Source organism: Elephantulus edwardii, unplaced genomic scaffold (assembly GCF_000299155.1).
Source record: "Elephantulus edwardii isolate Elephantulus edwardi_28Jun2011 unplaced genomic scaffold, EleEdw1.0 scaffold00091, whole genome shotgun sequence".
NCBI classification, from domain to species: Eukaryota; Metazoa; Chordata; class Mammalia; order Macroscelidea; family Macroscelididae; genus Elephantulus; species Elephantulus edwardii.
The window spans coordinates 11,146,604-11,160,776 of NW_006399841.1; the positions used below are offsets into that span (position 1 = coordinate 11,146,604).

Sequence of the window (14,173 nt, forward strand, 5' to 3'; positions counted from 1 at the left end):
CATATTTAATGCCTTATGAAAAAGACACATGTGACCCAAAAGAATTCAACAGGAATATCTGAGAGAAAGAGGAGTAATAGTAAATGAAAATACATGCTACTTAGCGATTTTAAATTTAGGTTAAGGATTTGTCTCACAATGTCATTGTTGTTACTGTTGTTATGTGCCGTCGAGGCGTTTGCGACTCATAGCGACCCTATGTACAACAGCCCTAAACTCTGTTCTGTCCTGTGCCAATCGAACCGTCTCCGATACACCCACCTCCATTGCCCCAGTCTCTGAATCAATCCACCTCATAGAGGGCCTTCCCCTCTTGTGCTGTCTCTCTCCAAGGACCGGTCAGTCCCTCCTTGCAACATGTCTAAAGTAAGTTAGTAGATGAAGCCTCAGAATCCTTGCCTTCAAGGAGCCACCTGGTTTGACCCTCTCCAGGATGAATCTGTTTGTTTTCCTAGCAGTCCATGGTACATTCAATACTCTTCTTCAGCACCAAAGCTCAAAGGCATCAATTCTCCTTCTATCCTCCTTGCCATTAGATTGCCGAAAAGACAACTTGACCAGCAAAAAGCAAAGCAAATGGCCCATACACCCATACACCAGAGTTGGTGCTGAAACAATCTGGTCATTTGAAGCAAGGGAGAGACACATTCAGCGTGGACCCAGCACACACGATGTGGTTCCATGTTAATAGTGGTGCTACCGACCTAGCTCTGTCCCTGGCTTGTGCAAAAATTAACGATGATGCTAACAGAAAGGTTGATGGTTCAAGTCTACCCGAAGGGGTCTGTGATGAAGACCAAGTAATCCACCCCAAAATACCAGCCAATAAAACCCCTCAGGAGCACCATTCTATTCCAACACTTGAGGTCACCATGAATGAGGTGGACGTGCCTCTCAGGCTACTGGCCTTTCACTAGTCCTGCACGTCAAGTGTTTACATGTACAGTTTTAGGTTTCTTGTTCCTTTTTTAAAGAAAAAAAATACACCTTTACATGAAATATCTCAAATTTAGGGTTTGCTCAAATTTTAACACAGCTTGTGAGGGCTAGCCAACATGTATTTGTGGGATGTGTAGGTTACTAGTCTGAATTCTCTGAGCAAAAGACACTACAAATTACTGCCTTTTAAAAATGAGTTACTGTAAAACTCTCTCAAGTACCAAAAAAAAAAAAGGAACTAGTATAGTAGAAACATCAGGTTCCTTCAGTAGCAATCTCAAAGTAGCAAGCTAATTTGTGTAAGATCGATATTTCCCATATTTAGATATATGTCTACACATATTCCTTTACAGGTTCTCAAAAGCATTCTATTTATATATCATGTATCTACAGTTTTATTAGTTTTTATTAGTTTTTGTCTGGGTCTCAAAAGAAAGATATAAACCCCATATTACTAAAACAGATTGAACACTAGTTTCTATAGCTTTAAAACACCAAAGTAAACATAAAATTTAATGGTATTTTAGTAACAGAAAATACACAGAGATTTGACAGATTCCACTATCATTATAAAAGACCACATTGGCTTTCTTCATTAATTAAGGAAAATGTTTAGATTTGTCTTTTAAAATGCCATGACTAAGTGAACAGTTAAAAGATGTTCAAAGTTCATGTGTACTTTAAATACGGAATGTTTAAGCACAGTCGATATTGTTATGTCAAAATAAAACACTTTTTCTGTTGTTAGTGTCATTATCTATCTAGTAATTAAGGAAAAAACACAACATTAATAGGTACTTAAGACAAAATGAAACAAAAAGCTTTAGAACTTGTCTTCTGGGCATATATCATAAATTTTGAGGAAATGTCATAAATATGAGCTAAAATGATCTTCATATAAAATACAAGATAGAGGTATGGAGAGGGCAAGTCATGCAGTCAAAATAATCTATACTGATCTCTGGTCTGATTCCAATCTATAGACTGTTCCATCTACCCCCAGTATATCAAATTACCTCAGTATAAGCTGTCCTGAGAAAGTATTCTTAGAAAACAAAAATAACAAAACAACTATGACATATCATCTAACCCCAGTAAGACTAGCAAAATTTAACAGAGCAGCAAACAACAAATGTTGATGAGGTTGTGGAGAAACTGGAACCCGTATTCATTGTTGGTGGGAATGTAAAATGGTGCAACCACTATGGAAGGCAATATGGAGTTTTCTAAAAAAAAAAAAAATACAATTTGACCCAGCAATTCCACTACTGGAAATATACCCTAAAGAAACCAAGACTGCCACCCAAGCAGATAGATGCACACTAATGTTTATTGCTGCTTTGTTCACAATAGCAAAAAATTGGAAGCAACCCAAGTGGCTATCAACAAACCAATGGCTAGAGAAGCTCTGGTATATTCACACAATGGAATATTATGCAGCACTGAGAAAGAAGTCATGAAATAATATACAAAATGGGTGACCATTGAGGACATTATGCTGAGTGAAACATCTCAGTCACAAAAAGACAAATACTGCATAGAGCCACTGTTATAGAATAGGACTGATATGGAGGTTGGGGAAAACTAAGAAAGGAGGGGATAAATAACGTACACAGCATTGAAACAGATGAAGGAGAGAACTGTATAAAAGTAATATATGGAAAAAAAAGTAATTATTAGTATGACAAGAGTCCAGAATAAGAGTTGCATAGTAAGATGGTCCAGGGTGTGTGTGAGTGTGGGGGGGGGGGAATGGCGAGAGGGAAACTGTATAACAATGAAAGAACTTTTCTCCAAAGAAAAAAATGAACTGTGGGGAGAGGGGACAGGGAGGAAAATGTGCAACAATGAATGCATGGAAATCCAAGTTCTTTATAAAACTTTCATGAAAATAAAAAAAAAAGACATTTAATTGGTATAGGCAATATCTTTTATAATTCCTTTTAGTAAAAGAATCTGAAAGCTTATTGACAGCAACATGTTTCTGACATATTATAACCAATCTTTATCCAGATGAAATGTCTTTTTTTAGATTCAATCTAAACAGTTCAAATACAGGCTCAAAGAACATGTATGCCAAATTTGAACATGGCATCCAATGACTAAAAGTGATCATATTATTAAATAGCTTTATTTCTTTAAAAAATAAAATAATTTTTAAAAACTAAAGTAGTGGTGCTTAAAATTATTTTTATAAGGGCAAATCTAGAAGCGATCTGCTTATCCCTAAAACAAATATTCCTGCTGTAACGGGTCTTCAACACTAACATCATCACATCAGAAACTGCACTTTAACTTAAAATGAAAGGTAGCTGTAAAAGTCATGCATTGAAAAGTGCCACCTTTTTACAATCCATTAAGCACAGGTGTTAAGGCAGACATATTATTTTAATAAGCCAAAATTATTATTGTATACATAAAAATTTTTCTGAGACACAAATAGCTCAACATTTAAATAGTTTACAGGCCAGCAAAACTGCATTCAAAGGTCAGGAAGAAGAGCCCTCTTCTCTCCTCTGCCCTCTGTTCCAGTCCTGGGAGGGCTGATTCTGTGTTAACTACGACTTGGATTCACTTGCCCTCATGGCTGTCTGCGCAGTTTAGCAAGTTACAGGCAGGACATGGGAAGTTGAGAGGAAGGAAGGCTGATCCCTTCAGTACCCCAAGGCTCTCCAAGGGGCTCTCGCTGCCCTGTGGTTAAGGCACAACTGCTAACCAGAAGACTGGCAGACTGAAGCTCCCAGCTTCTCCATGAGAGAAAAATGAAGCAGGCTACTCCTTGAAGGATTTCCCACTTTGGAAAACCCAGGGGCCCATTCTGCTCTGTCTTGCTGGATGGCCACATGTCAAAACTGACTCAGTCCAATGGGATTTTGTTTTGTACAAACATAACAAATTAATTCAAACTCATTGTCATCAGGTTGATCCCACCTCCTAATGGCTGCCCATTGGTTCCTGCGGCTGTAAAATGCTAATGAGAGGAGAATGCCCATCATTCTCTCACAGAATGGTCACAGCCGCTCAGCCTCATGGATGGCAGCACAGTAGCCTATGAGCTAGGCCACTTGGTTAATCAGTCCTGAGCCATAGTTTAAAAGAGACTAGATGATGCCTCAACAGCAAGAAAATAAAACTCCTCCCTGGAACAATAAACATCATGATAGGCAAAGCAAAGGCTGAAGCTATCAAGGATTTTACTTGGATCTACAGTCAACACATGAAAGGAACTGTTAATAAGTCAAAAGGTATGTTGCACTGGGAAACTCTACTGTCAAGGACCGCTCTCACGTGCTAGAGCAAGGATGTCATCTTGAAGATTAAGGTGTGCCCAACCCAACCCAACTTAACCCAACCCATGATATTTTCAAATGTTTGATATTTTTGTTCAACAAAGAATAAGGAAGGTTAAAGAACTGATGCCTTTGAGTTTTAGTTCTGGTGAAGAGTGTTCGACTTACAAAAGAAATAAATCAGTGGTAAAGGTGCTCTTTAGAAGCAAGGATGGTGAGACATCATCTCACATGTTGGTATGTTTTCCAGAGAGGCCAGTCCCTGGAAAGGGACATCACACTTGGTAATGTGGTGGGTCACAGGAGGACACGATGATCTGGAAGGAGATTGCAACAATAGACGGAGGTACAGCAGAGGCTGTGGAGATGGCAAGACTGGATCTGCTGTCCATAGGACTGCTAGGAATTGGTCGACTTGATGGCACCTGTTCGTCTAAAGGAGGTCTGGCAGAGTGCACAGTGTATTATGCGGCTGAACAAAAGATCAACTGGTGGAATCCACTAGATGTTCGTTGAGTGGAGAAAGACGAGCATCTTCTGGTAAAACAGCCTTGAGACCCTGTGGAAGGTGCTGTAAGTAGGAATGAACCCGACGCCAACGGAATTGAGTGTTTATCTTTGCCTAAGCAGACTCTGAGTGGCACAAAGATAAATGATAGATGAGTATCCAGCTGTTGGCGGTTCAAATGCACCCGGTGGTACCCTAGCAGCTGTCTGCTTCTGAGATGTGGCATCTTTGGGTATTCTTGGGGGAAGTTCGACTCGGCACATAAGAATGAGGTCGCCCTGAGTCAGAACAGATGTGTGGTGATGGTTTTGGCCTTTTATACCTTTATGTAATAAAAATCGTACATCATTTGGGGAGCCCTCATGGATTCCCTGCAGCATAACCAGCCCATCCACCCATTCCACAAACCTCTGATTTAGTAACATAAATGCATTTTTCCTACTTTACATTGATTTGAATATTTCTATTATATAACCAATTTTCCTGTGTATATTTGACTCATTCTAGGGTAAAGTTAATCAATTCTTGGCCTGGTCGAGTAAAGGAAAGCATCGATGCCAGTGCTGGGTTTGCAGTGGAAAGTGCATAGACAAATATTTAACATCTTTTCCATTCTAATTACAGTCAGAGGCACTGGACACAGTCTGGACAGCTGTTGGGGACAGGAGGCTGGAGGAGGGAGCCACTCAATTTTTAGTTTGGCACTTTCTGCACATTTTCAGTGAATTTCCTTCTGCCAAACTTGAAAAAAACAACACACACATCACAACCACCACCACCACCAAACCAACAACTACTAAATTCTCCCAAACTATATTAGGCTATATAATTTCACAATTACAGACTGCTGTTTCAATCATTATCAAAATCATTATTGAAGTTTTCAGTCTTTAACACAACGATGTTAAAGAGACTGACTGTCCTTTGCTTGGACACCGGTGGTTCCTCATCACAGCTCTTGCCTTTTCTCCAGAAGACTATGCACAGCCTGCACTCATCTGTTAGCTGGCTTCTGTCTCGTTAGAATACCCAACAGGTTCCAGTTTCAAACTAAGATCAGAAAATAAGGACAGTCTACTTCCAAACACAAGGCCACAGAGAACTCTACGGGTTATAAAACTTCAACCCATACCTGATGCAAAGGGCGGGCACCATTCTGTTTCCTTGCGTACAGGGCTGTGGTGAGCCAGGGGCCAGCTCAGTAGCAGCCAACCGCAGCATGCCACACTAGAACTTCCACAGCCCCCTACCACGCATGAACTTAAGGGGTTTCTCCTCCTCTCACTCATCCGTTCATCTCTTGCTTCTAGCCAAGGTTCACAAGAGCCTGAGTGCAACAGCTTAGCATGTAAATTAGCTTGGAGCCCAGGGAAATGAGCGTCTCCACTTCTGCTCAATCAAATCTGAAAGAAAATTAGTCTCGATGCTAATAATGTGTACTCAGCACGCCACATGGCACGCGATCAGTCCTTACTGAGATGACGGTGAAGCGGGAGCTATTCAACATTTTAAAGCCATCCTGGGGAAACAGCTACCCAGAAAGTTAGCCACATGACCAGTAATTAGGTGCTCTGCTAGCCTATTTTTCTTCCTCAGTTTAAGCTTTAAATTGTAACGGAAACGAAGCTATGACATATTTTTATCTTGGTAGAATTAGACAAATCATTTGAGATCTCCCCAATGATTGCATCTTTCTGTCAGCTCGCTTGATTCTCTTACTGTAAATACTGCTGTTATCCTAGGGCTATTTTGACAAAGTACCACAAAGCATGATGGCTTAACAGTTGGAACATATTTATTCTCTGGTGGTTCTGGAGGCTACAGGTCTCCATCCAAAGTGTCTGCAGCCCCATCTTCTCTGAAGGCTCTCGGTTTTTTCCTGGACTCTTCCTAGTTTCGGGCAATCTGGTGCTTCCTGGCTCGTGCACACGTCACCCCATCTGCCACCTTTGCCTCTGCATGGCCATCTTCCCTCTGTCTCCCTTCTAGGATACCACTCACACTGGATAAAGACCCATCTACACAGGTATAACCGCTTGCTGATTTAACTGATGACATCTGTTAAAAGAGCCTTTTCCCCAAACACATTCAAGGTCACAAGCACCAGGAGTCAGCGTTTAACCTACCTGTTTGAGAGAAACAACTCGATCCATAACACTTATGTGCAATGTGCATTTTCATGAGCATTTCCCACTACTTAGGTTTGCTTTTTTCAAATATTATGCTCTTGCCACATTTGGAAGTTCTATCTGCTTCTCTTCACAAAGACAGTCAAGAATCACTGACCCCCAGCCTGTAATCAACGGCAGGAAAGCCCCCACTCCCTACCGTCCTCGCGTCTTCATTACCCATCTTAACGAAAGGTCAAAGGAGCAGCAACAGAAGCAGAAACCACTTAGCAACATGCCAGCACCGGGACTCCCCAAATTTTTTCCTTCCTATGAAATTTCATCCCAATGTCCAATATATTTAGGGGGGGGGGGAAATTTCCACGTCTCTGTGAATAATTTTGAAAATGGCTGCTTTATCTCATTTAATTATCAGATAATAAATAACCTCATCTCAAATGAGGAATTATTTCCTATCATTATCTCTATTCCAGCTGAGCCTCGAGCCTTGGGAAGGTTCAGTAACACACCCAAGGCCACACTGCAGTAGAGAGGGACGCCACGGCAACACATGCCCACCCCACACCTACTTTGATGCCGTACTCCACAGAGAGGAAGTGAGCCCTGTCTCTTGTGGAGATCTGTTTTAATTGAGGGGGTTTGAGCCCAGTCCTGTTGACGTCTAACAGCATGGCCTTGACCAGACACTATGCTAACTGGGTCTGGTACTCTTTAATCTTCACTTCTTTGAACCTCTTTCCAGATACGACCAACAGTGGTGTCAATCTACTTACTTCCTTATGGCTTATTTTTATCTAGGTGACCCCATGTCTATTTAAATACATATGATGAAAAATGAACATTTACTTGCCCCAAAGATAGAAGAAATCATCAGTGACTCCCAAGGTACTGGACAGCCCACAGAGCCCATTTATGAAGTTTCCCTCATTAACCTCTTAACCATTTCACGAAGCACAGCCAGGCCACAGACGATATTCCAGTCATACCGTTCTTAAAGGGAAAAGCCGTTAATAGCTACTGTGCATCCCAGCACACCCACCGAGGAGTGCAAAACTGCATGGTCCTTGCTTTTCTTTAAATACATTTGATTTAGCCCCGACTCTCCCATCTGGCTCCGTTAATGAAAAATTCAACCCCAGTCATCCCCAGGGCTCTCCTCCGATGCCTTGCTAAAATAACTGACTGCTGCATTCTATGTGGTTCCTGTAGCGGCAGCAGATCTGGGCCGGGGCTGGGGATTGGGACACAAGGCCACTCCACCGTGGTCCTTTCATTCCCTGGGTACCATCCCAGCAGCCTCACACTTTGATGTCCTTTAAAGTCATCAGGAGTCTTTGTGTCTCTGGGGAAATCTCTTGTTAGCTTTTCTGTTTCCCCTGCAGTGTCTTCTTTCTCCCTTCAGGCTACGAGGGACAGTCTCCTTAGGGCATGAGCTCTGGAAGCAAAGCTCAGAGGGGGATCTTCCCGGCAGGTAACTTCTCTTAAGAACTTTCTCCAAACTCCCTTGAAGCAAAAATCGCTGCTTTAGAATAATTTTTGGAATATTTACTGGAGAAACATAACATACATGGATATCTCCAAGAGTCCCTGAAGCCTTGAGTCAGCCTTGACTTCCTGATTGTTACTAAGAGCTTGGAACTGTTAGCCACGTTAGATATCTAAGCTCTCGCAATTTTCTTAAAATCCTAATACTGTTGTGAAGTGCCCCTGAGCTGACCACACAATTCCTAGCGACCCTCTGAACTCTGGCCCTTGCCCTAGTCCATACCACCCTCATTATCTTAGATGTACTTGAGTCCACTGTTACCGTCACTGTGGTAGCCGATCTCACTGGAGGCCTGCCTTTATCCTGCTGACCCCCCACCTTTCCAAGAGTGAGTTCTTTTTCCAAGGACCAGGTCCTCTTACCAACATGCCCCAAATATATGAAACACAGCTTTCTCATTTGGGCCTCCAAGGATCACCTAGCTGCACCTTCTTGAAGGCAATCCGGGGGATATTCAGTACTCTTCTCGACCACCACAACTCAAAGGCAATTCTTTTCCTGTCATCCTTATTCACTGTGCACCTTTCAGATGTATAGCACGTAACTGAAAACACCATGGCTTGAATCAGGTGTACCTTGATCTTTAAAATGGTATCATTATTCCTTAACACCTTGGAGAAGTCCTTGCTTGTAGATTAACCTAATGCGAAATGTCTTTTGATTTCTTGACTGCTGGTACCGACGGTGTAATCTGTGGAGCCAAGCTACATGGAATCCTTGACAACGTCAACCTTTTTCCGTCTGTCAGGCTGCTGCCTATGGGCCCCATGGTTAGGACTTTTGTTTTCTTCATGTTAAGAGATAATTAATTCATCAGTGTAGTCTTTGATCTCAGCAAGCATTTCAAGTCTTCCTCACTTTCCGCAAGGTTGTGTCACCTACATAACGTAAGTTGTTGATCAGTCTTTCTTTGATCCCGATGCCACATTCTTCTTCATAAAGTCCAGCCTCTTGAATGATTTTCTCAGTGTACAGACTGAATATGTATGGAGAAAGAATACAACACTGAGGCACACTGTTCTTGATTTTAAAACCACGCAGTGTTCCCTTGCTCTGTTTGTACAACAGTCTCTTGGTCTAGCTACAAGTTTCACATGAGCACAATTAAGTGTATTGGGAATCTCATTCTTCTCAATGTTAGACATAATGTGTTATGATCTGTTCAGTTAAATGTCTTTGTATACTCAATGAAACACAAATAGACATCCTTTTGGTACTCTCTGCTTTCAACCAGTATCCATCTGACATCAACAGTATTATTCTAGGCATGCAGCCCTGGACATACTCACCAGTCTCTGAGAGAAAATTTAGAAGTCCACTCCCTGGCCACGTGACTGGAAGAGATTCATATTCATTTCTGTTCCTGCTGAAGGTTATCCAAAATCCTAATGACTCAGTCCTATCATTGTTTCCATTTCACAGGTGATAAAAATAAAGGCTCACTGAACTTTTTTTTTAAGTTTTATTATTTTGTGTGTGTACCGTCAAATTGGATCTGACTGGTATAGGAGGAGACTACCCTTCCTTCTCCAGGAGAGCATCTGGTGGATCCAAACCGTGTACCTCTGGGATTGCAGTGCAGCATCTTGCTGCTAGGCCACCAGAGCTCCCTCACTAAACTTTTATAATCTTCTGAAAAGCAGTTTAAGAGATGGCAGAACCAGGTTTGGTGCAGGTTTTAGCGTTGCTCTTGTGCCCTCCTTCCTTTCTGGGGTCTGCCACAGCACGGTCCAGTTCTTAAACGCTTAGGGAGCTGCTATTGGCATCTTACCATTTTCCATTCCCTGTGCACGCTGCCATGGAATGAGATGAATTTCCTATCCAAAGGTTCTTGTGTGTTTTTTTTTAATTATTAGCAATTTCCTCTGCTGTATTTTTATGGGTTTTTTGTTGTTGTTCATTCCTGTTTCTCCTTCAATATGGATGGTTTAAGTCTTTCTTATCGAACCTGATGATTTCCAGTTTTAAGTGTGCATAAGAGTGTTTCCTGAGGGACTGTTGTTGTTGCTATCTGCCCTGACTCCAGTGGCACCGGGCACAAGAAGGAGTCACTGCTGGACCCAGTTCCATCAGCCTCCGGGGATCCACGGGGTTTTCACAGGCTCATTTTTTTATGTTAAGGATAAAAGTTGACCCATCCCAAGACATCCTTAAAAAGAAGGTTAAGTAAAGAAGACAAAGTAGCTTGGTAACACACATATACAAAAAAATCAATTCATTCTAGAGAGCATTACCTCATAGCCAAGCAAATGCCCGTTACTCAGCTTCCAAGGAATTGCATCCCATGAAACTTCAATCTCCGAAGAAGACACACTGTTTGCAGAAACCTGAGATGGTGCTACTGTAGGCTCTATTTGAAAACACAAATTAAAATGCAATTATAACATAGGTAGTTAATTTTGAAATCTATGAAAATTCTAATTTTAAAAATCCTTGAACATGATGGAACTGCTGGAGGAAAAGATACATTATTAACACTGGAAAGCATGAGTCTTGTTGTTATAGACTGAATGACAGTCCCTACAGGGAGAAGTGGAAGCCCTGACCTCTGGACTTGTGAATATGATCTTATTTTTTTCCCTAAATATATTTTTAAAAATATCCATCAAGGCATGTTAAATAGGATGGGTTCTAATCCTAACCCCACTGAGGGGGTGTCTTACTCAAAAGTAGAAGAGACCCAGGAAGGGCCTGCACAGGAGGAATGTGGGGTCTTTCTACATGCCCAAAAGGGCCAGGGCTCCTAGAAGCTGGAAGAGACCAGGGGTGGCCTTCCTTGTGGATGGGAAGAAAGCAACCAAGGAGCCTTAACAGCCAGAAGTTTGAGCTTCAGGCTTCAGAACTTTAAAGGAGCATATTTTAGTTCTTTAAGATCAAGCATTCCCTGATACTTTGTTATGGAAGCCCCAGTGACAAAGTGAATGTAAATCGGGGTGGAGCAGAGCAGAGATCAAGCAGATTGTCCAGATAGCACCCCTGGGCTGTCTATGTCTTGTCAACCGGATGGCACCAGACAACAACAGTTCTCAGAAATAAAGACATGACTCTAGTTCTCAAGGGAAGAGGGCATCATGGCCACAGACTCATCCTAGTTAAATGCTCTCGTTGTTATGTGCCATCAAGTCGTCTGTGAATCACATTAACCCCAGGAGCAGGAGCTTTGAACCCTACCCTACCCTGAGGCAGTCTCACCACCTCCATCATACCTGTCCCCATTTCCCCAGTCACTGTGTCAGTGTATCAAGCCATCTCACGCGGGGTCTTCCTCTCCACCTTCCAAGCATGATGTCCTTCTCTAAGGACTGGTCTCTCCTGGCCACATGCCCAAAGTATATGAGACAATTTTCCTGCATTCACGCTTCTCACATTCCACGCTCCAATCATGAGCAAGAAAACCTGCACTTTGCCTCCTGGTTTCCGCTTTAGGGTCGTCTTTTCCATTGCTCTCGCTTTTCCACCTTCAGTTCTCTCCCTTCTATCTCACTGTAACTGCTTGGTCATCTAGACCCACAGGCTCTTCTTTGCCAAAGTCAAAGTCTACAGAATGTAATGAATTCAGTAAGAATTTTGTGAATGCCTTCCCTAAGCCAGGGTCAGAGGTGGGGCCTGTCCTTTTGAATGGGTGACTAGACATGCTTGTAAAGAATTATGCAGTAAGAAGATTCCCTTTGAAATGGACAACCATTAGGGCTTTCTTGCTTCACAGTGATTCTCTCTTCTCCAGGGAGAGCGTGTGATGCAGCTCCGCCTCCCTCCAATATTCATTTCTTTGTTTGACGATTCTGCCCCCAGCCACAGCTGATTAAAACGGAGACAGATTCCTGGCCTGAGGATGAGCCTATTAGATTTTCTCTCCTGAGAAACTTGGTTTGGAGACACTTGGAGATTTGGAGATCGGGAGCCAATCACATCAGTACTGGTTTTCTAATGAGGAAGACAGAAAACCAGTTTCTGAGGTCATAGTGTTTCTCTGAATAAGACTGTTCATGAGGTTTACTTTCTAACTTGTCTTCTGACTTACATCACTCGGTGGGTTTTTGGGGTTTTCTAGGAAAGCAGAATCTGGATTTGGCTTTAAGACAGAAGTATCTTTAACAGGGAAACAATGGTGATGAGAACGTGAGAGTGAAGGAAACGAGAGGAGAGACCCTGGCTGTCACTGGAACTGCCAGGCCTGCTGGTCCTGGGAGCAGGGGTCCAGCAGCACCCCACATTCTCCGGATCTCTGACCTGCTCTTGTAAGAGACATCCTCAGCAACTGGGGGCGAGAGGATGTGCTGAGAGCGAGCAAAGGCTCTTCTGCACAGGTGATTACGGTAGTTGGTTGTTTCCCTCTCAGAACTGACAGACGCAGGTCAGAGGGAGGAGGAACTGTTAAGGATTATTGTTGGTTTTTCTAGTGAAAATTGCAGACAACATCAAGGCCCTTTTGCCGTTTATTGTAAGGTATGAAGGGAGGAGAGAAACGGAAATAATTTCATGAGCTTGGTTGTGATTATGGATAAAGTCTCTGGGTTTAAATATCAGCTCTAGTACTTGCTGCACAGACTGTGGACAAAGAAACTCTTTCACCAATCTCCTATTTTCTTGTGTGTAAAATATTGTTGAGTACCAACTAATGCCTTTGCGCTGTGGTGCTGGAGTAGAGTATCGAATGTACCATGTCCTGGAGAGGGTTAAACTGGGCGGCTCCTTGGAGGCAAGGATTCTGAGGCTTCGTCTGACATACTTTGGACGTGTTACAAGGAGGGACCAGTCCTTGGAGAGGGACATCATGCTTGGGAAGGTGGAGCGCAGGCGCAGAAGAGGGAGACCCTCTATAAGGTGGATTGATTCAGTGACTGAGGTAATCAGGGTGGGTGTGTTGGAGACAGTGTGATTGGCACAGGACAGAGCAGGGTTTAAGGCTGTTGTACACAGGGTCGCTATGAGTTGCAAGCGACTCGATGGCACATAACAACCACCACCATCAAGTTGGAACTGATGCATAGCTGACCCTCTACCTAGCACGTTTTCAGAGGCAGTTAATCACACATGAGGAGACTGCACATCCTTTTCCTGTGCAGCAGCTAGCTGGTGGATTCGAACCGTATGCCTTCAGGATTGCAAGGCAGTTTCTTACCACTAGGCCATCAGAGCTCCCTGGTACCTACACCTCTTTTGAAAAGGCAAATTTGTTAATCTTTATGGTCAAGGCTTAGAATATAATTATAACTTCTACCACTGTTCTTTTGAAGAAGCACCTAAGAAATCATGAAGAACTTCCAACCCACTTTGGAACACGACTGGTTTACAAGGGCAGAAGTGACATGAACTCCATGTTTTCCATACCTTCTTCTGCAGAGAACACTGCCGTCACCGGGCTGAAGGGCCCTTCGCCTTTGTTGTTGTAGACACCCACTTTCACTTCATAGCGTGAAAACGGCACTATGCTTTCATTCCTAAACACGTATCTTGAGGTGTCAGGAGACGTCACCACAGTCTGGATCCAGTTGGTCACCCCGTAGGGGCGGAAAGCAACCACATACCCAAACCCCTCTCCATTCTGCAGTTCTTCAGGGACTGGCTGTAAAGGAAAGACATGTCAGATCGTCGGTACGTAGGAGGACGAAGCAAAGGTGCATGGAGCTATAATCCTTAGTCTTTGCTAACGTTATCAAAGAACAGTATGCATTGCACTAAGAAGTAGAATAAAAAAGAACAAAGACATCCTTGGAAGATTCAGCTGCATTTAAGCAAAGATAATCTACTGTTTCACAGT

General features: G+C 42.7%; 1 protein-coding gene across 1 annotated transcript in view; it reads right to left on the reverse strand.

The window, feature by feature from the left end:
• CNTN3 (contactin 3 (plasmacytoma associated)) overlaps positions 1–14,173 on the reverse strand; it is a 292,769-nt gene that overhangs the window by 16,365 nt on the left and 262,231 nt on the right. Inside the window, exons 17-18 of the mRNA XM_006890641.1 lie at positions 13,744–13,978; positions 10,647–10,762 (exon numbers count right to left, since the gene is read on the reverse strand). Coding sequence (XP_006890703.1) covers positions 10,647–10,762; positions 13,744–13,978 — 351 coding nt within the window. The remainder of the gene's footprint in view (positions 1–10,646; positions 10,763–13,743; positions 13,979–14,173) is intronic.